The following is a 23,928-nucleotide window of genomic DNA, read 5'->3' as shown; positions in this document are numbered from 1 at the left end:
GAACTCTGGTGCCAGGGGCTAAAGGACAGTCACCCCCAGGGGGGTTGGGTGGGGGGAGAGTTTTCCATATGTGCAGGATCTTTGGTTTGTTCACCATATGTTGCCTGAACCCGACTGTTTCATTTTCTTGTCTTGATCTGGACGTGAACTTTGCTTTCTGAAGCCTGGAGGTAACAGTCTTCCTTGTGCTCAGATTCCGCATCCATCAGTGGGGGTGGGGTGGGGGACGGGGACTCAGATATTCTAACAAAGATATGCTCTTGCCCCTCAGTCAGCTGACATTCTGGTAATTACACCAGTGTCCCGAGTTCTGTTTCTGCAAACCAGTCTGCAGGAGCCTGGCCGACTCCTATTTCTGGTCCTCAACAGCATCTTCCAAATGTAGAATATTCTGAACCCTCCCGCTGCGAAAGGCCTCTCCTTCAGCTCTCTTGTTCTGATTCAGTAATGATCAATGTAAATAAAAGGCCTAACACAAAAATCAGGCAAATATGTTTAATTTTTTAAAATAACTGATGGCAAAATAAAATATTTACATCACATCATACTGTGTAAACATGTAAGGTCTCTGTACAAAGAAATATACATGCAAAATAATGCAAAAATTTAACTGAAATAATAAAAGAAACAATACACAAATAAAAGTTATGAGGTTACGAATACACATCCAGTTTTGAATCCAATTTCTTTTAAAAAGTTTCTGTACAATTTTACAAGAAGAAACAAACAAAAACCCAACAAAAGAATAAATAAAATACATTGGAAGCTGTGAAGCTCAACGATGCCAGTTTATGGCTCAAAAGACCCAGGTGTCTGGCTGGCTTGGGGAGCAGGCTGGTCTCCTTTTAGTGTATGTCACACAGCAAAGATAAAAAGACATCCAAAAAACTCAAGTGTGCCCAGAATTGCAGCCTCTTTTGTGGAAAGGACTCCCTGCACCAGCGTTAATTCTGCCACAGTGACTCGGGCATTGGGTACCAGCCTCAGAGGGGCCAGTGCTTAATTGGCTTTTATTTCTTACCAAAAGCTCAAAATCCAGCCAATTTTTGTACAGAAAGTTGAACGTCAAAAAGTCTAAAAAGTAGTAAATGTCCAGACTGATTTTGGGACAAAAAATAATACTTTGGCATTCTGAATAATAGCATAATAAACTTTAAAACATTACCCTATTATCCAGTTTTATATTCAGAGTATGAAATCACTTTTTACAGTCCTCAAAACTGACAATTTTCACGAGGAGTTGAGTCTCCTTGAACCGATGGCACAGGGCTGTGACCCTTCCCCCCACCCCCCACTCCCACACACACACAAAACCATAAAGCTCACTATACGAAGTATGTGCTTTTTCTATATATTTATTACAGGTACAACAGAGGTCTCCATAAATAGTTGCATAAAATGTTAAAGCCACAACATTGCACATGATATGAAATAAAACAACAACAAAAAAACCCCCAATGAGTGCATTTACAGTATTTTCATCTGACTGTATACTGCTCAACAATCTGATTGACGGCTTAGGGTGGGAACAGGGGCGGGAGCAGTGGGGCAGGACCCAACCTGATGTCTCCATTTGATGGGCAGACCCTCAGACTCTGAGGAAGAAGCCCCAGGCAGGGCCGGGGAGCAGGTGGGAAGGGCAGGTAGGGGGGAAATGACAGACCGGAGGCAGGAACAGTCTTATATACAAGTAAGGCCTACATTTCATCAGAGCAAAACAATTCATTCTATTTTATGCAAAAGTTTGAGGTTGAATGCATGTTTCAGAGGCCGAGTCTGGCGTGTGGCGGGATGCACGCAGACAAGGCGGCTGGGAAGGCATAGCGCCAGATGGCCACTGGGCGCTGGCCAAGGGCCACCACCTGGGCACTGCTTCCCCAGAGATGCACAGTATCTTTGTTTTGTTCATTAATACCAGTGGTTGAACATAGGCATTGTGTTTCTTGAATAAATCTTGAAAATGTTAAATTTGCAAAATTCTATTCATGTTCATTTAAAAAAGTTATTTTTATTTTTTATTTTTTATTTTTTTGCAGAAACCTGAATAAAATACTGTGATACAGCAATGCGACCTCTGCCTCCGCAGAGCGTGACTGAAGTCCTCCACCCCAGGCAGCTCACTTGGAATGCAACTTCACACGATCAACACACCGGCAGCTGGTCACCTAGGTTTGTTTTCTTTTGTTTCTCTTCGGAATTCAAATGAACAGCTGATTGGCAGGTGAAAGAGAATGAGAAAGAACTTCAAGATAGGTCAAACTCGAGGCAGAAGCCTGCTCTGTAAGAAGTTTTTAATGCTCCGAATAGGTCGAACATCATTCTGGTGTTTGCGCCGCTCGATGAAGGATGCCAGTCTTGACGTGTCGAGGACGCCTGAGCCTTTGCCACTGCCCGCCTGCAGCCACTGCTCCTGCAGGGCCAGCGCAGCCGAGGGGCGCTTGGCGGGGTCCTCCTGCAGGAGGACGCACACGAACTCCTTGGCCTTCTGGCTAACTCCTGTAAAGTAGTCATCTGGGAAACTGAAGTCCAATCGGCAAATGTTCAGGCAGGTCTCCTCCACACTGTCGTCCAGGAAGGGGGACACGCCGCTAAGAAGCACGTATGTGAGCACTCCAACACTCCACGTGTCCGAGGTCAGGGAGACAGGGTTCCCAAGGATGATTTCGGGGGCTGCGAACTCGGGGTTCCCCAGTAACTGGTGGATGTAGTAGGTCGTGTTGAGTTGGACAGCATCTCCGAAGTCAGCCAGTTTAATTGTTGGCTTGGCTAAACTCTGATCCACCAGGATGTTTTCAGGCTAGAATACAGGACAAGACAGCTGTCATTTCCAAAAGAACCCCAAGCCGAAGCACAGGTGTGATGGTCGGCAGGCACCTGCAGGGAGGAGAAGGCACCTGCGGAGGCAACTACAGCAAAGTGTTCAGGCGCAAGTCAGGAAGAAGCCTTCAGCCCTCAAGCCCGGGGAACAGGGGAAGAAGTGTTGACAACAAAGGGACTGCTGACCCAGCTCAGTGGAAAGCAGCTAGCGAGGGCCTCAGGGGTTGGTCTGGGAGGCATCTTCCCTACCAGCACTACACGTAGGATGTGTCCTTCCTTCCTTCCTAATTGACTGTGGAACCAGTCCTCCACTAGCCCTGCAAAATTCATGGGAACTTTCTGGAAGTTTCATGAAACGCTGGGGGATCTGAAATGTTTACCTAGTATTTTACTGGCTATGGACATCACTGCCTGCAAGCTCTTAGAAATGGAGGTCCGGGGTCAGTGTGCCCATCTCCCACAGCCTGTATGGCCCCAGTCATCCATCTCCTGCCCTGCCTGTGGAAGATGGAGTTCCATGTCCTGCATGGCTGAACTGGGCGCATGGTTGGGCCTGCTCTCATCCAGCCACAGGCCCATCTCCCACAGCCTGTATGGCCCCAGTCGCCCATCTCCTGCCCCACCATGGAAGATGGAGTTCTATGTCCTGCATGGCTGAACTGAGGGCATGGTTGGGCCGGCTCTCATCCAGCCACAGGCCCACCCACCTTTAGGTCCAGGTGTGCGATCCTGCAGTTGTGAAGGTATCGGATGGCTTCCAGAACCTCCCCAAGGTGTGCTCTGATCTTCCCTTCCGTCAGGCTTCCCCATCGCACCACGCAGTCCAGGAGGCGACCCTGGTCAGCCCTACAGGGGCAGGAACACACGACTGGGTCACAAGGGTGTTGACTTACACACGCTGAGCTAGTGTAAAATAAATACACTGGGCCTCTGCCCGGTGTGTGCGACTGTTTTACGAGTATCTCGGGATTCTTCCCCACCCCAAGGCGTGACTAGGTAAGGAGGGTGACTTTCTGGACCCTCACTGTGACGATGCGAACTGGGAATGAGGAATTTCAGTCCTGAAGGGAACTGGGTGGTGGGGTAGGGCAGTCAGGAACTCAAACCCTGCCCCTGCAGGCAAGAGACAGGGACGTGGCGGGCTGGTGCCTGACACACAGCTCTCTGTAGGGATCTGATGAAGGGAGGGGGTCTCCCCACCCCCTGGAACCTTGGTTTTCTCATCTGTAAGACTGAACGAGGTGATGCAAGTGAAGAGCCTGCCAATGAGGCAGCTCAGCAAGTGCTTCATGCTGGACTCACAAAGTCTTCACGTTTAATATTGAAAAATCACACGGCGCTGCCCAGGGAGCAAACACTTTCTGTCAACTCACTGTATCCTCAAAAGCCTCTGAGTGGTTAACTCTCCCCCTACATTGATTGGGAAGCTGGGCACGGAGAAGGCATGAGACTTCCCCAGTCTCCCGCAGCCTGTGAGTGGAGGAGCGAGAATTGGACTGGGGTGATCTGGCCTGGGCCTCTCTGACCACTGACCTGTACTGTCCTCTTTGTTTGCAAACAGAAATTTAGAGGGACGAGAACCACCTGATCCAGTGCTGGGGTGTCATCAGAGAGAATTTGGTAGTAATTTGGCATGAAAACAAATCCTATTAAGAGTGTGGTGAGGCCAAGCCATGGGGTCTTCCAGTGAAAAGAAGTGACAGCTGAAAGCAGCAAACAGATCAGCACCAAAGGCCCTGCGCTCAACCCCCAGTAATAGGCTCCTCCCAAATCCCCAGGGACGAGGCACAGCCGCTGTAGGTCACCAAGTTTCTGAGCTAGAAAGGTGCCCCTCCAGGGCAGGCTCTTTCACACCCTTCACCTCATTTTAGCCCTGCATCAATCCTCCACAGAAGGTGTGACTTTAAAGGACATCAGAGTGGAGAAATGAGCAATGAGGGAGAGCAGGACAGAAACCAGGCAAAGGGCTGCAGCCAAGTCCACGGCCTCCCTGTGTACACAGCTCAGTGCAGGTACGGCCTCGTGGGCTCCCTTCTGCCGCGAGATACATTTTCCATGCCAGGGAGAGGGGCTAGAAAACAAGCCTCCCACATCCTAGAGGGAGGTTCTAACTGCACAGCCCTAGGTGGGCAGGCCCTCCTGAGATGTCTGCTGTCACCCAGGGCACTGGGGCTGCTGGCAGAAGGCAGCGAGGCTCACCAAGGGCTGTCTGGGGCTCCGTGGCAGACCTGCTCTGGGAAGGGAGTAAGCATTTACTGTTTCTCTGAGAGAGAGAACACCATAAACAAGTGAGCTGCCGGGCCGTGCTGGCTGTTCCACTAATCCTACACTTTTCCTCCAAGAGCACACATAGACTTTCCAAATGCAGCAAAGGGTGTCTTCCTTGCCAGTGGAAAAAAGAAGGGGAGGATCCCAGTCCTTGACATGACTCCCCAGAAAGAGGAGGGAAAGGACTTTCTAAAAAGCTCAAGGCGAGCACTTACTGCTGCCATTGGGCTTGGCTGCCCTGTGCCTTGAAGTACCCACCCTCAGCTATGACAACCAAAAATCTCTGCAGGTACTTTCCAACGTCCCCAGGAAGGGGTCAGTGTGAAACTGCTCCCAGGTGAGAACTGCTTCTCACCTAAGATCATAGCTGCCAAACTTTGTCTTCATAAGACGGAATCGTCCTGAGACCTTACACAGAAGCCCGAGTTCAAGGGCCTCAGAGGGGCTGGCCTGGCTACAGTGCTGGAGCACTTTCTGGATCCCAGTCTTACCCTCCTGTCCTCATTGGCCTTCCACTGGCAGGAGTCTGGCAAGACCGACGGCCTGGGACTGAGCTGACGCCCACAGGACACACAAAGGCCAACTCCCAGGAACCCATCCCATCCCCATTGAGCTTGCCCACCCTGAGCAGGCAGCAAAAGAGGTGACAGCCATCAGTTTCAGAGACAGCCTGGCCTCTCTGAAGCTCTGGGAAGCAGTGGATTTCAGGTTGGCCGAGGCCCAGCAGAGCCTGGGTGGCAGGGGCTGTGACTCTGGGGGTGGTCGTCCTGGGTCGGGCACTACACAGTGAAGACTGTGCTTCTTTTGCTGTTGCCGGAAGACTCCAGCCCTGCAGTCTCTGACAGTAAAGCATACTTTTTTTTTTTTTTTTTTTTTTTTGACAGGCAGAGTGGATAGTGAGAGAGACAGAGAGCAAGGTCTTCCTTTTTGCCGCTGGTTCACCCTCCAATGGCCGCTGCGGCCGGTGCATCTCGCTGATCCGAAGCCAGGAGCCAGGTGCTTCTCCTGGTCTCCCATGCGGGTGCAGGGCCCAAGCACTTGGGCCATCCTCCACTGCCTTCCCGGGCCATAGCAGAGAGCTGGCCTGGAAGAGGGGCAACCGGGATAGAATCCGGCGCCCCGACCGGGACTAGAACCCGGTGTGCCGGTGCCGCAAGGTGGAGGATTAGCCTGTTAAGCCATGGCGCCGGCCAGTAAAGCATACTTTTTAGAAGTTCTGTGAAGGGGCTGGTGCTGTGGCACAGCGGGTTAAAGCCCTGGCCTAAAGCGCCGGCATCCCATATGGGCGCCGGTTCTAGTCCCAGCAGTTCCTCTTCTGATCCAGCTCTCTGCTATGCCTTGGGATAGCAGTGGAAGATGGCTCAAGTCCTTGGGCCCCTGCACCCACGTGGGAGACCTGGAAGAAGCTCCTGGCTCCTGATTTCGGATCGGCTCAGCTCTGGCCGTTGCGGCATCTGGGGAGTGAAACAGCAGATGGAAGACCTCTCTCTCTGTCTCTACCTCTCTCTGTAACTCTTTCAAATGAATAAAATAAATCTATTTTTAAAAAAAAGTTCTGTGAGGCCGGCACTGTGGCTCACTTGGCTAATCCTCCGCCTGCGGCGCCGGTACCCCAGGTTCTAGTCCCGGTTGGGGCGCCGGATTCTGTCCCGATTGCTCCTCTTCCAGTCCAGCTCTCTGCTGTGGCCCAGGAAGGCAGTGGAGGATGGCCCAAGTGCTTGGGCCCTTCACCCGCATGGGAGACCAGGAGGAAGCACCTGGCTCCTGGCTTCAGATCGGCACAGCGCACTGGCTGTGGTGGCCATTTTGGGGGGTGAACCAAAGGAAGGAATACCTTTCTCTCTGTCTGTCTCTCTCTCACTGTCTAACTGCCTGTTTTAAAAAAAAATTCTGTGAAATGTAAAAAATCCATTTCTGTGCTTAGATAGCAAACAGAAACAAGAAAAGCACTGGAAGCTAAGGCTGGGGGCTATGGAGGAGCTGGGTGTGCACGCACATTTCTAGAACCAGGATGTAACTGGTGGGGGTCTCAAAGGTGTCCAGGAGGCCGACAAGGAGCGGGTGCTGGAGGTTCTGCAGGATCCCGAGCTCATGGGTGACCTGGTCGCGCTTCATCAGCTTCTTGTTCACAAACTTGGTGGCCACTGCTCGTTTGGTTCCTTTCTGATCACACTTCTTGACAACAGAGAATCTGCCCCTGTAAAATATGTTCCAAAGGTAGTTTTCAGAGGATGCTGAGGTGTGTCAGGGAGGACAGACGCTGACTCTAACTGCACTGGACATCAGGCCACTCTGCTGGGTGGGGACCCACCACCTGTGCACGGGGCTCTCTCTGGAGAGGCTGCAGGAGCACGACAACCACAAGCCTGCCCATGTCTAGGTCCCTGGTGAGTCACCACCACTCCCCTAGAGGCAGCCCTGGTTTTCTTGCACCTTGCTTGGCAGGTCCTGCTGCTTCTGACCACTGACTGTGGCAGAAGTGGCAGCAGGGGAACGCTAAGCCTCTGCCTCCACTTTCGTATCCTTCACTGCACCTCAACCTGATCTGATGACCGGGCCTTGAGCCTCAGGCCTGAGTCTGCTGCAAAACGGGATGGGATCTGGGAGGGAGAGGTAGGTACATCATGTGCGTGCAAGGACTGTAAAAGAGCTAGAACAGGGCAGCCTGGGGTAGACAGGGCCCTACTTGTCCTCTCACCACAGGACAAGGCTCTCTCCCCTTAAATCTGGACAGCCTGGTGACAGGTGCTGATCCCTGGAAACAGAACAAGTACAGTTGCTAGTTCCTGAGGCTGGGCCTCATGAGGCTGCACAGGTTTCTTCTGCTCTGCCTGAATGCTCTTACCAGTGTGTGAGGAAGTCCAGAGTGAACATCTATGTGGAAGGAGGCCAGCATTCCCACCAGTGAGGCATGGGCGTGCCAGTGGGCGGAGCCTAGACGCTCACAACATGGTGCGCAGTAACCATCACCATGGTTATAAGACAACAAGTGTGGGTGGGACTAGCCACACAGCAACATGTGACAGAAACACCCCAGGAGCCACGGGACCCAGCTATGGACTCTGGAATGTAAGAGGAACCACTGGTGGAGATTCTTGGAAAGCTCCTAAAGGGGCCAGCCCAGCTGTCCTTGGGATTTCTGACCTCCCTCTTCCTGCTACACAGGATGCGAGGTGGGAGGGAAGTGGGCTGTGTGGAGTGGGTGTGATGCTCGGTGTTGAGTGTGGGGGTTTCAGTGCTGTGTGGAGTGGTGTGATGCTGGGTGTGAGTGCTCTGTGGAGTGGGTATGAGCACTGTGTGGAGTGGGTGTGGTGTGGGGGTGTGAGCACTGTGTGGAGTAGATGTGATGCTGGGTGTGAGTGCTGTGTGTAGTGGGTATGATGTGGGAGTATGAGTGCTATGTGGAGTGGATGTGATGTGGGGGTGTGAGTACTGTGTGGAGTGGGGTGTGATGTGGGAGTGTGAGTGCAGGGATGTGAGTGTGGTGTGGAGTGGGTGTGAGTGCTGTGCCAAGTGGGTGTGATGTGGGGGTGTGAGTGCTGTGTGGAGTGGGGTGTGGTGTGGGGGTGTGAGTGTGGTGTGCAGTGGGTATGGTGTGGGGTGTGAGTGCTGTGTGGAGTGGGGTGTGGTGTGGGGGTGTGAGTGCAGGGGTGTGAGTGTGGTGTGGAGTGGGTGTGAGTGCTGTGCCAAGTGGGTGTGATGTGGGGGTGTGAGTGCTGTGTGGAGTGGGGTGTGGTGTGGGGGTGTGAGTGCTGTGCCAAGTGGGTGTGGTGTGGGGTGTGAGTGCTGTGTGGAGTGGGGTGTGATGTGGGGGTGTGAGTGCAGGGATGTGAGTGTGGTGTGGAGTGGGGGTGAGTGCTGTGCCAAGTGGGTGTGATGTGGGGGTGTGAGTGCTGTGTGGAGTGGGGTGTGGTGTGGGGGTGTGAGTGTGGTGTGCAGTGGGTGTGGTGTGGGTGTGAGTGCTGTGTGGAGTGGGGTGTGGTGTGGGGGTGTGAGTGCTGTGTGTAGTGGGCTGTGAGTGCTTTGTGGAGTGTGGTGTGGAGTGGGGGTGAGTGCTGTGCAGAGTGGGTATGATGCATGGGTGTGAGTGCCATGTGCAGCAGCAGGGTGTGGTGGGGATATGTAACGCAGTGTGGAGCAGACAGCTCAAGCAGAAATTAGTGGGAGCCTGGCTGCTGATGCATTCCGGAGCCACTCCAGCCTTGGCTGCCCGTGCTGTTGACAAATCAGCCACCCTGTGTTGAAACTCTTAGCTTGTGCAAGAGAGCCCTGGCACTCGTCTAACTGGTATCCTTCCCTTCAATCTCCGTGCACAGCTGATGTGGGAAGGACACATTCACCCCTGTTAGCTGGAACTCCCTGAGAGAATTCAGTGCTACAAGCAGTATCAGATCCTTCGCATTATCCCAGGTCTGTGCATGGCTAGTACCATCCTAGACGCACAGGGGAGAAGTCAGCCCTGTCTACCACCAGGCCTCTGCTCTCTTGGAGCCCTGGCTGAAACTGGCTTCCTTATCTCCCCAGTGCTTTATACCCAAAGGCAGTTAATCACGCGTTACACTTCCTGCACGAGACATGTAACCCACCTGCTGGCTAGACACACTGCGTGTCAATCTGCTCTACAGCGGGCTGACCTTACACTGTGCTCTTCCAGAAGGGGCTTGGATGTCCTACCTGCCAAGCTCAGCCACTTCACTGTAGAAGGCGTCAAAGTTGTCCTTCCAGGTCACCATGATCCCATCACTTCCTGGACCTGCAAGAAGAGCAGCATCTCCCCTGAGCTCCTGCTGTGCAGGGATTCTTGGCTACAGGGTCTGCAGCTTGCACTGTCCAACACGGCAGCCATGGCGGCTCTGAGCCTCTGAAATGTTTGTGCCCTGGATGTGAAAGACGTGCTGACTCTAGACTCAGTGTGAAAAAAGAATGCAAAACACTTCACTAATGATTTTTAAAACACTGATTTCATGCTGACATTAAATTCTTTAGATAAACAAGAATAAATCAAATGTTCTAAAATTTCTATTTCTTTCAGCTTGTAAATGTGTTTTCTAGGAAAAGTTTCAAGTTGCATTTCAACTTCCATTTTGTTTCTAATGAACAGCACTCTACAGACAGCCTCTTCTTAAAGCTACCAAATGGCCGGAGGTGTCCAGGGTGTCCGCAAGCCTTCCACACTGCCCGGCATTCTGGACTCCATACATCTGGCATCTCTCCCCAAACCTTCAATCCATACATCTGGTATCTCCCCATACCTTCCACACTGCCCGGCATTCTGGACTCCATACATTGGTATCTCTCCCATACCTTCAATCCATACATCTGGTATCTCCCCATACCTTCCACACTGCCCGGCATTCTGGACTCCATACATCTGGTATCTCTCCCTATACCTTCCACACTGCCCGGCATTCTGGACTCCATACATCTGGTATCTCCCCATACCTTCCACACTGCCCAGCATTCTGGACTCCATACATCTGGTATCTCTCCCTATACCTTCCACACTGCCCGGCATTCTGGACTCCATACATCTGGTATCTCCCCATACCTCCCACACTGCCCGGCATTCTGGACTCCATACATCTGGTATCTCTCCCTATACCTTCCACACTGCCCGGCATTCTGGACTCCATACATCTGGTATCTCCCCATACCTCCCACACTGCCCGGCATTCTGGACTCCATACATCTGGTATCTCTCCCTATACCTTCCACACTGCCCGGCATTCTGGACTCCATACATCTGGTATCTCCCCATACCTTCCACACTGCCCGGCATTCTGGACTCCATACATCTGGCATCTCTCCCCATACCGTTCTGCCCCATGTGTCGGCCCAGCTGAAGCCTCTGCTCTTCCCTGTTCTCACCTGAGCTACCTCACCTCTGCCCAGGTTGTCACTGAGAATGCGTTTCCTTCAACCATCCAGTCTGATACACCTTCAAGGTCCCTTCTCCACGTACCTTCTCAGAGTCCCGCATGGTGGTAAACTATCTGCCACTACGCAAGAGCAACACATTTACCGGGGGTGCTGTGTGCTCCTCGGCCAGCACTATTGTTCTGGGAACGCTTGTGCCTTTACTTGGCTGCAGATGAACCCATATGTGAACCAGTCCTGCAGCATCAGAGAAGTCAGCACTGCCCACAAAAAAGCCTTAAGCACTCACTGCAGGGCAAACGCAGGAGGCAAAGACCTCCCTTCAGTCATTAAACCAACGACACATTTAACTCTCTGTGTGTCTGAATTACTGACAGCCCATTCTCACTCCTTTCCGAAGCTTTATAAAAGGTAACGTCAGCAATTCCTATAGTGCCACTAACTCATAGCACTGGTAAGCAAACACTTTCTCAATCATAGCTTCTACTGTGTAAAAGAAAAATTATTGACAGAATTTGACTTATAAAGTTATTGGGGACTTATAAAATTATATGGGCTGTGGTGCAGTAGGTTAATCCTCTGCCTGTGGCGCTGGCATCCCATATGGGCACCGGTTCTAGTCCCGGCTGCTCCTCTTCTAATCCAGCTCCCTGTTATGGCCTGGGAAGGCAGTGGAAGATGGCCCATGTTCTTGGGCCCCTGCACCCTCGTGGGAGACCTGGAAGAAGCTCCTGGCTCCTGGCTTCAGATTAGCACAGCTCCGGCCATTGAGGCGATTTGGGGAGTGAACCAGGGGACAGAAAACCTTTCTCTCTGTCTCTCCCTCTCACTGTCTGTAACTCTACCTCTCAAATAAATAAATAAAATCTTTAAAAAAAATAAAAAAAAAAAGTTATTGGAAGAGGAGCAGCCGGGACTCGAACCGGCACCCATTTGGGATGCCAGCACTTCAGGCCAGGGTGTTAAGCCGCTGAGCCACAGCGCCAGCCCAATTAACACACAATTATTCTTAGGTGTTTAAATTTAACTGAAAAGTGATCCCTGTTAAATATAAGAGTGGGAAAAAGAGAGGGAGGAATGTACAATTTGGGACACGCTCAATCTGACTTGCCCCAAATGGTGGAGTTAGAAACGTGCCAGGGGATTCCAATACAATCCCATCAAGGTGGCATGTACCAATGCCATCTCACTAGTCCAAGTGATCTATTTCAGTTCACAATTGATCACACTGGTAGGTCTAAGAGTCAAAGGGATCACACAAACAAGACTAGTGTCTGCTAATACTAACTGATAGAATAAAAAAGGGAAGAGAATGATCCAACATGGGAAGCAGGATACACAGCAGACTCATAGAATGGCAGATGTCCTAAACAGCACTCTGGCTTCAGAATCAGCCCTTAAGGCATTTGGATCTGGCTGAAGAGCCCATGAGAGTATTGTAGGCATGGAAAGCCAAGATACCATGGGAAAAAAAAAAAAAAGAAGAAGAAGAAGACCTAAATGAAAGACCTCTGCTAGTGAGATCCCAGTGGAAAGAACGGGGCCATCAAAGAAGGAGGTACCTTTCTCTGAAGGGAGGAGAGAACTTCCACTTTGACTATGACCCTATCAGAATAAGATCAAAGTCGGCGAACTCAAAAGGCTTCCATAGCCTTGGCAACTCATGACTAGAGCCTAGGGAGATTACTGACACCATAAACAAGAGTGTCAAATTGTTAAGTCAACAACAGGAGTCACTGTGTACTTACTTTCTCATGTGGGATCTGTCCTTAATGTGTTGTCCAATGTGAAGTAATGCTATAACTAGTACTGAAACAGTATTTTACACTTTGTGTTTCTGTGTGGGTGCAAACTGATGAAATCTTTACTTAATATATACTAAATCTATCTTCTGTATATAAAGAGAATTGAAAATGAATCTTGATGTGAATGGAATGGGAGAGGGAGCAGGAGACGGGAGGGGTGCGAGTGGGAGGGAAATTATGGGGGGGGGGGAGCCATTGTAATCCATAAACTGTACTTTGGAAATTTATATTTACTAAATAAAAAAAAAAAGTTATTGGATCAGGCAATTCTGTAACACCTACAAGATTCTATAAAAAAATCCTGGATTTTTCAGGATGGGCATTTGGTGTACTGGTTAAGTTGCCACTTGGGACACCAGCACTCCACATCAGAGTACCTGGTCTAAGATGTAAATCTTCCACCTATAATCCAGCTTCCTGCTAATGAGAATCCAAGGAGGCAGTAGATGTTGAAACAAGTACTTAGGTCCCAGTCATCCTTAGGGGAGAAATGGTTTGAATTCTGAGCTCCTGGCTTCAGCCTGGTCGGGCCCTGGCTACTGTGGGCATTTGGTGAGTGAATGAAGGGATGAAAGATTCCTGTCTCTGGGCCAGTGCTGTGGCGCAGTGGGTTAAAGCCCTGGTCTGAAGCTCCAGCATCCCATATGGGCGCCGGTTCTAGTCCCGGCTGCTCCTCTTCCGATCCAGCTCTCTGCTATGCCCTGGGATAGCAGTAGAAGATGGCCGAAGTCCTTGGGCCTCTGCACCCATGTGGGAGACCCGGAAGAAGCTCCCAGCTCCTGGCTTCAGATCAGCTCAGCTCCGGCCATTGTGGCCACCTGGGGAGTGAACCAGCGGGTTTAAGACCTCACTCTCTGTCTCTACCTCTCTCTGTAACTCTCTCTTTCAAATAAATAAAATAAATCTTAAAAAAAAAAAAAAAGAAAGAAAGATCTCTGTCTCTCTGCCTTTCAGATAAAATGAAAATAAATAAATAATTAAAAAGTAGAAATCCTGGGCTTCTACCTATATGAAGACAATGTTTTTTCCCCGCTCTTCTTTTTCTGAAAGGGCTCATTTTCTTTTAAAGAAATGTCTTCATTCAAAGATTACTTATGTAAGACAAGTACATAAAACATAAATGTCAATGGGCAAGATGCGGAGTATCACAATGATCAGCAGTCCCCTCTCCACTCCACTTGTCCAAAGCACACCTCCTCTTTTCTCACTAACGGAAGCACAGCTGACTTGTGCACACAGAGCTCTCTCGGTTTTGTTCTCTGGGGCACAGGTAAGGAGGGCTGTACGTGTCCTCAGAGCTACAAGACTAAGGACTCCAGCCTCAGATTCTCCCCTGTGGCCAGAACTGGAGAGGGGCCCTCTGACAGGCCCCGGGTGGGGCTTGGCTTCCTAAACTTCTGGGAAAGTGACTGGGGCTCTGGGAGGCAGCCAGGGCCCAGAAGAGCTCAGGCCTATGCTCTGGACAACTTGTGTACCCACACAGGAAACATCGACAGCAGAATTATCTGGCTACCAAACATATTAGAACATTAAATTATCACGGAGCATAATCTGGACAAAGTACTGTAACCCTAGAATGGTCTGCACAATAGCTCATGTAAGGGCTGTGCATGGATATATATGTTTAAAATGATCATATGCTTCCTTCTTGTTTCCCCACTCACACCATTTTCTATCTTCCTAAACTCCTTTAGCTTTCATTTGTGATTAAAACAAAAAAAGTTACCTGTACCATTTCTGTGTTATCTTTTAAAAATTAGAAAGTCAATGACATTTTACTCTCAGATTCACTTTTTTCTTTCTTACGTCATGATTCAAAAATCAGAACATGCCCTTCCTGAGGTTGAAATACATGGAATTTAGGTAAATGGGATAGAGGTTCTAGATATAGCTGTTTAATGTGTATACACAGAGTGCTCCAGGACTCGATCCCCCTCTTAGTTTGGACTTTGTTTTAAAAAGATTTACTTGAATGTCAGAGAGGGAGATGGAGAGGGAGAGAAGGGGAGGGGAACAGGGGGGAGGGAGATATCTTCTATCTGTTGGTTTACTCCCCAAATGGCCACAACAGCTTGGTTGGGCCAGACCAAAGTCAGGAGCCCAGAACTCCATTGGAATCTGTTACACGGATGGCAGGGCCCAAGTAATTGGGCCATAACCCACTGCCTTCACAGGCACATTTGCAGGAATCTGGATTGGAAGCAGAGTACTTGAAATTCTAATCAGCATTCTGATATAAGATGTGGATGTCCCAAGTGGTGGCTTAACCACACCGTACCACCACAACCTTGGCCCTTTCCACTTCTCCTTTTTCACTTGCATTCTGTGTGAGGCCAACTTGGACTACATCTAGAGTCAGCTGGAAAACTGGATTAAATGACACACCTTGGTACAAAGAGCATGGGAGGCATCAAGGTCTGCTCAGAGGCTGGCCTCTGCAGGCCAGGTGGCCCTCATCCTTCTCAAAGCACCGGAGTCCCCAGGGGCCTCCCTGGGGCATAGGAAAGATGCTGGAAGACTACTCCTTCCAAGACTGGCTGCCTCCCCACCTCTCTTTCGGAGGCCCTGTGAGTGATTACTGACCATGCCAAGTGGGGGTGACATTTTGGACTTCAGCAGAATCCTGAAAGGTGTGCCCCACTGGGTGGGTACTTACCTAGAACCCTCAGACTGGCTGAAGATGAGGCTGACCCCATGTCGTTCACAGCAATGCACGTGTAGATGCCATCGTCTTCCGTGGTCACACCAATGATCTTCAGAGCGGCCTCTCCCAAGTCACTGCACAGAGTCAAGAATACACCAGGCATCAGAAAGGCTCAGTGCCTTTCCAGGTCACAGCAAGTCGCAAGCCCACGGATGGATGAGCAGTTTTTGAAAGCCCCTATCACACATCCAGGTGCCCTCAGAGGCGGGGCACAGAAGGTGACCAGGAGACTGGTCATGTCCGCCACAGTGGAGGAGGTATTCCCAGTCACCATGCAACAAGACTGTGCTCCCAGGTGAAACCTACCCCAGGGTGGGTCCTTACCTGTAGGAGATGCTGTAGTGACCATCGTTGTTCAAGGTGTTGTGTTCAGGGCCCTTCCAGGTGATTGACGCCTTGGGGCGGCCACAGACTCGACATCTAAGAACAACGGTCTCCCCTGTCTCACACGTGACCTCACTCAATGGAATGACAAATTCTGGGGGAACTGCAAGAGTAAGGAGCCGGTAAATGCCAGTCCCCTCATCTTCTCCCTGATGCCCATCAACTGTCTCCAACAAGCTATTAAGACCTAAGCTGCTGAAAACCCACTAACAGAAGCTATACTTCTATATTGTGAACACGCCCTGTATGCCCATAATCTCCAAGACCAAAAGCAAAAGCAGAACTTACCGTCATAAATGTAGTTGGGATTGAGAAGCTGCAATCAAAAAGGCAAACAGGTATTAGCCAAAAACACGAGGCACGTTCCTGATTCCAGCACTACAGTTACTGTAGAATGATGAGCAAAAACATGACTTGGCTCGCCTGGGTATCAATCAAAACAGACCACAGTTTCCCTGCCTTTTGGTGCATTTGAAAGCTTCACAAAATGCCAACTTGGGTGCTTTCTCTTCCTACCCACTGCTTCAGCTTGGAGATGTCCCCACTTCTCATCCCATGGCCCAACTCAGTCCTGCAGTCCCTCGATCCTTTCCTAACACAGACCCTGACCAAGGGAGCTTGCATTCCCCTTAGGAGGTATTTTCTTTTCATCTCCACAAGACCCCTTAGAATGCCGAGGCAATCTGATTACAGAGAGCTACTGCCAAGGGAAGTGGCTGAAGTCAGAATGGTCTCTTCTGTAGTCCAAAGCAGGAGCAGGAAGTCAGAGCCATAGCTTCTTCTTCTTCTTTTTTTTTTTTTTTTTTTTTTTGGACAGGCAGAGTTAGACAATGAGAGAGAGAGAGACAGAGAGAAAGGTCTTCTTTTTTCCGTTGGTTCACCCCACAAGTGGTCGCTACAGCCGATGTGTTGCGGCCAGCGTGCTGCGCCAATCTGAAGCCAGGAGCCAGGTGCTTCCTCCTGGTCTCCCATGTGGGTGCAGAGCCCAAGGACCTGGGCCATTATCCACTGCACTCCCAGGCCACAGCAGAGAGCTGGACTGGAAGAGGAGCAACTGGGACAGAATCTGGCTCCCCGACCGGGACTAGAACCTGGGGTGCTGGCGCCGCAGGCGGAGGATTAGCCTAGTGAGCCCCAGCGCCGGCCAAGCCATAGCTTCTTTACAGTCTGTGTGACTGAGAATCCTCACGGTGCTGCACCCGGGAACCTACCCCGGGCCTCTGTGCCATGTATGCACTTGGTGAAGTGTACAGGTGTATTTTTAGTTCTCTGGAGGGTGTGTGCATCCCTGTATCAGTCAGCACAGTCCCAGATGAGCCCTCAAATGAGACTGCAGGATGCTGTGGGTAGGGCAGGAGATTATCTCAGGGAAGCCCAGGCTCTGTGTCTGTGGAGCACGCCACCCTGCCTGACAAGCCTGCTCACAGAGGGACGACACAGGTGGCAAGAGACACACGCACCTTCACAGATACCTTATTGCTGAGTCCTTCCCGTGATTTCCGGTAACCGTTCTCTAACTTGCCTTCCCTTTTGCCGTCTTTATCTTTTTTCTCAGATTTTTTCCTTAAACGGAGTGCTGTGTGCCAAGATGTTGACTTCCTGGCAGGGGGGAGAGAATACACTTTTCATGTTATATTTTTCCAGTGTTCAGCAAATGTTACCTACAAGCTCTAGAGAACAGCTGAGTACCACCATGCAAAACCTCCCTGTGAGTCTCAGGAATCAGGAGTTAAGCTAACAATTTCTAAAGTCAAATCCTATGGATTAAAATATAAAGGAGTTAATGATGGCTACTTGTGTGTAAATGTGGTTAACTATCCTCAGTGTTTCTGTGAGGTATTTTTGGGTGAGATTAACGTTTTAATTGGTAGAGCAGTTCGTCCTCCCTGGTGTGGATGGACCTCCTTCATCCAATCAGGTCAATGGTCTCTTGAGCAAGCAGGCATTCTCCAGCACATGGCTTTGGACTTCATCCTGTACCATTTGCCAGCTCTCCTGCGTCTCAAGCCTGCTGGCCCACAGTGTAAATCTGGACTTGCCAGTCTCCCTAAGCGCATGAGCCAATCCCCTTTAGCAAATCTTTCTACACACACATACACACAGAACACATGGCATGCCCTACTGCTTCTCTCTGAACCACCCAAAATGGAGCCTAGGAATACAGTTTGAGGAAACAAGGTATAAAGTGGGATTTTTGCCCTTAGATATCCTTATAAACCACTTCACTGAGGTATGGCTGACGTAGAGTTCTCAAATCATGGACTAGAATAAACGATTTTTGCACATCAAGGAGAACCAGGACAAAGGACTGCCCTGCGAAGAGGGGAGCACCCCTGTCTGTCATGTGTTGAGTCCAGAGGAGGCTGAAGCTGAGATGCCAGCACAGCTCCTGCTGCCAACTGGGCCATACCGCAGACAAAGTACCTGATCAGTGCCCTTGCATCTGGTCGCACGGGGACTCCAGAAGACAAAAAGTCCTGTAATGCTGCCAGTCCCCAGAACCATCTGGCTGGCTTCTACCACAGTGGGCATTTCAATGACATTCAGGGAAGGGAAGAGCTCAAAATAGCAAGGCTTTTTTATTTCTTAAAATAATGCTTAATGCATCAAAAATGGTTTCAAGTTTCTTAACTCAATTAACCTTCCCACACATAAGGTCTGACAGTAATGGCTTATGCAGTCATGTACCTGCAGTTCACATAGTATTTTCCCAGACGTTTCCTAGTGTACACTTGATGGGGAGTTAGGGGTGCTCAGAGAGTCCTCAGCCCCCGCCAAGGCCTCCAGGGACTAAATAGTGGCATGCCCTATTCAGTGACCTCACACAGCTGCGTGCTTCTGAACACAGGCTACTGGAGGAACCTCTAGGGTTACACATTTGCTGCGATGCACTCGCACTGACAGGCAGCAGTGTTCCTGCCAATGTGCCTCACCGCGGCCGGCGCCTCTGCCTCACTTGGGCTGCGTCCCTCCTCCCCTTGGCTGTAGATGGCTTTCCCGTGGGGCACTCACTTCAGAGTCCCATCGGGGTTCTCCATGATGACTGCGCTGGTGTGGCCCAGGACGAAGCCCGGAATCCAGCCCTCAGCTGCGGGGCACTGGTCAGTGGCGGCTCGGAACACCAGAAACATGTTCTGCTGGTTGCTGGCCAGAATTTGGACGACCTCTCCTTGACAGACGTTGATCTCATCCTCCTTCACTGCCGTGTAATCGTGTGTCACCAGCATGGTGGAGATGTTGCTACTGCTGCTACTTTCACTCTGCAGCGGGAAAGGCGAAGAAAAGAAAGGCAGGGGGCAGCTGAAAGGAGGCCTGGGAACATGAAACCACTCGCCAGTGTGCACCAGGGCACCAGGGCTCACCAGGCAGACAGAAGACACTTCCAACTTTGCCTTCACAGTCTCTCTAGCTAACCTTGTGCCTCTTTTTCCATTACTGAAAAACAGGACTTCTCTAGAAAGCAAGTTAGGGACAATCTGAAAAACAGAAATGTACCCTGATGACTTGACTTCTGGAAGCTTAGCATTAGGACAGTCTGATCTTCCTCGGATCCTCCCAGGAACAACTGAGTCCTCACGCTGATGCCATCTTGGGCCATTCCTAACCCCAAGCGCTGAAGTGTCTCTCTAATTATGGTATAAATCTACAAGCTGGAAAGAGTAGCTCTTCGGCTGACACATGAGATCATGGAAAACTCCCCAAATCTTCCAGATGAAGTGTGCAACAGGGGCATATATTTTAGGATACACCCGGTTTAGCTGCTGCTGTGCCTAGCCATTTCTACCTCTTTTCCCTTCAGAAAGAACTTGGGATACCTGGGAAGGAAATCAACGACTATTCTGATCTTGCAGATAGGTGCTCTTCCCCTTTATGCGTCCCTCGGTGGGTGGTCCTCTCATGCGCTTGCTTGCCTGCTGCGAGTGTCCCCCAGGTGCTGTTGCCATGTGAGCGCCACTGGCACTAAGACTCAAGCTTCAGGAAGAGACCCTCGTGAGGAGGTGCTTCCCCTACTCTCATCCTGCAGTCCTGGTGGCACCAATCTCTGGCCGCAGGCACTGCCAGCTCGGAGGTACTCAATATGTGCTGCCTTAGTCATTAAGGCAAGATAGCAAATGCAGAACAAAGGTGATTTCTTAAGAACACAAACGTGGGCCCACAGAGTGAGTGGCGCTAGCTCCTGAGTGGAGGAAATGCAAAAGGCAGTATCCATTCTGCACTCTCACTTAACAAGTAACTGACTGTTCTGGGAGAGTGGATATTTAAAATAAAACAAGAGAAATCTGCCCCATGCTCAGTTCCCTTCCCTTGGGGATGCCCACTGCTAACCTATGGCCCCTGAGCTTAGCAGGTACTACTGGGTGTGTCAGGTTTGAGTCTGAATACTCATTTCTGTAACTTTAAACTTAGCACATGTACTTTAGTATTCTGAACTATACAGCAACACCCAAGCTCTGGTATCACAAAGCCAAATTTCCTAGAAAAAGTAAACAAAATCCAACTTTCATGGCACATATGCTTTTGGTAATATATATATTAGGTCACATCTCATCATTTGAGTATCTTGCCACAGCACTATTAGCTATTACTATTTTCTGAACCTCTTCGTGTGTTAGGGTATGTATGAAGCACTTCCAATCAATCTTACTGAATCTTTACAACTACCTGTCAGTGGGCATAGCCATGCACTCCCTAGAGAGAGGTCAGCCACTTTGCATGGACCTGCTGGGAGAGGAAGACAGGGCTGGGGAAATTCCAGTGTGTGCACCCACTCCGGGCACAGAGCAGTCACAGCCATGGTGGATCCACACCTACTCCACCCCTGCTCTCAGCACACCGTTGCAGAAGGCGTCCATCTTAAGAGGGAATAAGGGCTCAGGCAATGGCTTAGGCACAGCTGCTTGGCTGTGAGTAGACAGAGCCGCAGAAATGGCAGGGAGGTAGGTGGCCTCTGCTGACCCACCAGGGGGCTGGAAGCTCAAACTGGGAGGGGCTGAAGGACAGCTCATTTGAACGGGAATGCTTGAGTCTCAGAGTATACCTTCAAATTCCTTCTTTGGGCGGCTGGTGATTTTCCCAGGGCATTTCTGTAAGTCCTCTGTCTCTGATAATTTCCCTTTCCATATTGCCTAAGTAGGAGGCAGAAATCAAAGGCAACTTCCACAACCAAAGGCTCACTTGAACAGGCACTGCCTGTAGATGGAGCCCCTGCCTCAGGGCAAACAGTCTGGGCTGTAGCTAGGCTGTGTCTGTTATTCCTGTCTACTCAGGAACACCAGAAAAGCCCAGCACCAGCTCCTTTTTAGGAGTTGAGACACAGACTCTGGAAACTTCTGGTCTTCACGGGAGAGTGTCTGCATTAAGATAAGCTGGAGATGCCCACAGGGCCCCGGCTGTAAGGCCACGCCTGCACACTGAGTATCCAACAAGGTGCTGGCAGGTGCAGCCTGCCACTGGGCTGTCTGTATGCTCACCCTTTTCTCTCATGGAGATCTGTTTGGGACGCTCACTGCCTGCTCAGCGCTTCCAGTCTAGCTAGCTAGGAGGCTTCCTGCTCTGAAGGATACAGGGGGGGTGCCCCCAGAAAGGGGGCCAGGGACAGTCACCACAGAGCACGCCTCCCCAGGCACTTATCTTTGAGAATAAGCCTTATACATAGTCACATAGAGGTATCAAGACCCATTTCTTCACTTCTTCCTTAATTGAGTTCAATATAATATATAACCAAAAACAGAAAAGGAAGAAAAGGTAAGACCAAATCAATCCAAATAAGGCATTAATAGAAATCCAGAGGAAAGAGACAGACATGCAGAAGCCAGATTTGTTTTTATACAAAGAGAGACACAGACCCTTTCTCAGAAATGTATTTAAAAATTTATAAAGCGATCAAACATACACTCGTGACAACAGTTCTATTCACTTTCGCATGCCTTCAGGAAAGTATAACGGGCCAGGCCCCCTGTGTGGAGGACAGGGAAGAAGCCAGGACCCCAGGGGAAACCCAGCACAGCAACCCCTCTGCTTGGAACACAGCATGACTGACAGCAAAATGAGCCGAGGCCCCGCCGCAGAGGCGCCCCCTGCTGGGCAGACGTACAGGCGCTCCAGGTGGCCCCGGAGCAGTCTCTCTCCTCCGGAGCAAAACGTGGGTGGAGGAAATATTTCCACCGACAGATTTCTTCCCCCCATGTGGCCGCCTTAGTTTGCTTTGAGTTGCTGTTGGAAGTTTTCTTGAAAATTTTTTCCCAGCAGATGAGTCAAAAATGCTGCAAAGATAACTTAAGGCATAAAAGAGCAAAACCAAGCGATGAGCAAAAAGCTTAAAGTGTACAGATTCCAATTGAAATGAGAGGTAGAGAGCAGGGAAAGGGCCCCTCCAAAAACGCACTGAGGAAGGCAACGCTAAAAGGAAGATCCACGAGACTGCGCTGGTCGGAAAACAGAAGGCTTAAAGATGCTGCGTTCAGAAGGTTAATGGTCTGCTTTCTCTGGTTAAGGAGACACGAACAAAGCAGGGAGCGAGTTAGTAGAGACGAGCGCGGCGCTGTCCGGCCGGCCGGGTCGGGGCGCAGGTGCGCTCGGCTGGGGCTGCGCTCAGGCCCGCGGACGGACTCGCGCGTGCGCACAGAGGCCACAGAGCGTCTACTGGGCGAGTGCAAGAACCGGAGGCGGCGGCGATTACTGCAGCGACGCCGGGGCGCCGAGTTAGTACGGAGGAGCGGAGAGCAGCGGCGACACGGGAGGTTTAGAAGAGCTGGCGCGGGCCCCCCGGGGCGGGCGCTCTTACCCCGTTGCTCTGGGTGGACTGCACGGACTGCTCGCTGGCCGAGGAGCACGTGCTCATGCGGTCCGTGTCCTTGCTGGGGGCCGCGTGGCGGTGCGTCTGCCGCTGCAGGGAGTCACTGTCCCCGGGGAAGGTGAAGGAGCCGGGCCGGCTGGCTGGGGAGGCGGGGATGGAGCCCCAGAACGAGCCCCCCTTCTGCAGGGGGCTGCTGGGGGGGAAGGGCTCCTTGCCGAAAGCAGGAGGCGAGTTCAGCGGCGACACTGCCCCAGGCCGGGGCTTGCCCAGGGGCAGGGGTCCCAGGCTGGCACGCGCGTCCCTGGCAGAGGCATCGTGGCTCGCGGTGGCCTTCCGGGGACTGTCGAGCACCTTCGTCTTGTGCGTGGGCTCTGCTGCGCCTTCGGGGTCTCTGCTGGCGGGGGGCCTGCCGGCCTGACCAGGACTGGCCTCGAGGGCGCCACTGCTGGGGGGAGGCAGGAGGGGGCCGGGTGCAGACGTACCTGACATCTTGTCTGCCTCTGCCTGGCTGGAGGCTGCAGAGGAGACCAGCATGGGGGGGTGGTGTCTGACGGGCTGCGGGATCCGGGAGGGCCTGCTCCTGCTCTGGTTGGGGCCGCCCATGGCGCTGGCACTGCCTGGGCCGCTGCCCCCTGGGCCGCTGGGGGCTGCACCCCCGCCCCCACCACCGCTGCCCCCGCCGCCGCCGCCCCCGCTGTGGTTCCTCTGGTACTCGATTGGTGATGTCAAGGCTGAAAAACAAGAGACGGCCCAAGACACGAGTCAGGGTACCAGGGAAAAGCAAGCCGCAGGGCCTAGGGCGGAGGGTAGCCCTGTAAGAGCCATGTCCTAAAGCCCCCTGCCCAAGGAACAGTTTGCTTCCTGGCACAGCAGCAGTACCACCTGCCAGTTAAGGAAAGCAATGGGCCCCATATGCCTCCTCCTGCTCCCTGGGGCTGAGGGTAGAGCCTCAGCATCCCCACTGCAGGGAAGAACTCCGAGTCTGGCTCTGTGTGGCAGGAAAGGTTAAACCATGGGGTCCCCGGGCAGACAAGAAACCCTCTAAGAGTTCGGTGGTAAGCCCTCGGCCTGTGGTCAGAGAGCTGGTACAGACCACCTGTGTAAACACAGGTTGGACAGACCAGGCAAGGGAAGTTAAAGAGCTCTGTCCCAGCCCCGGACCTGAGTGGCTTAGTTCCATAATCACCTGAAGACAAATGTGGGCATTGTGCCAACTCAGGCGTATGGAAACATGAGCACACTTTTTTTTTTTTTTTTTTTGGTCATAGAGAGAAAGA

At 51.2% G+C, this 23,928-nt stretch overlaps 1 protein-coding gene across 2 annotated transcripts in view; it reads right to left on the bottom strand.

Moving 5' to 3' along the window:
• Nucleotides 1-524: 524 nt before the first annotated feature.
• TRIO (trio Rho guanine nucleotide exchange factor) overlaps nt 525-23,928 on the bottom strand; it is a 387,461-nt gene continuing 364,057 nt past the window's right edge. For both annotated transcript variants that reach the window (XM_062211811.1, XM_062211812.1), the window contains exons 48-57: nt 22,640-23,382; nt 18,868-19,115; nt 17,316-17,454; nt 16,144-16,171; nt 15,796-15,958; nt 15,424-15,545; nt 9,760-9,838; nt 7,082-7,282; nt 3,525-3,663; nt 525-2,797 (exon numbers count right to left, since the gene is read on the bottom strand). In XM_062211811.1, coding sequence (XP_062067795.1) covers nt 2,255-2,797; nt 3,525-3,663; nt 7,082-7,282; nt 9,760-9,838; nt 15,424-15,545; nt 15,796-15,958; nt 16,144-16,171; nt 17,316-17,454; nt 18,868-19,115; nt 22,640-23,382 — 2,405 coding nt within the window. In that variant the 3' untranslated portion in view covers nt 525-2,254. The remainder of the gene's footprint in view (nt 2,798-3,524; nt 3,664-7,081; nt 7,283-9,759; nt 9,839-15,423; nt 15,546-15,795; nt 15,959-16,143; nt 16,172-17,315; nt 17,455-18,867; nt 19,116-22,639; nt 23,383-23,928) is intronic.

This window comes from Lepus europaeus, chromosome 15 (assembly GCF_033115175.1).
Source record: "Lepus europaeus isolate LE1 chromosome 15, mLepTim1.pri, whole genome shotgun sequence".
Classification (NCBI taxonomy): domain Eukaryota; kingdom Metazoa; phylum Chordata; class Mammalia; order Lagomorpha; family Leporidae; genus Lepus; species Lepus europaeus.
This window is presented reverse-complemented; position numbering and strand designations above follow the sequence as displayed.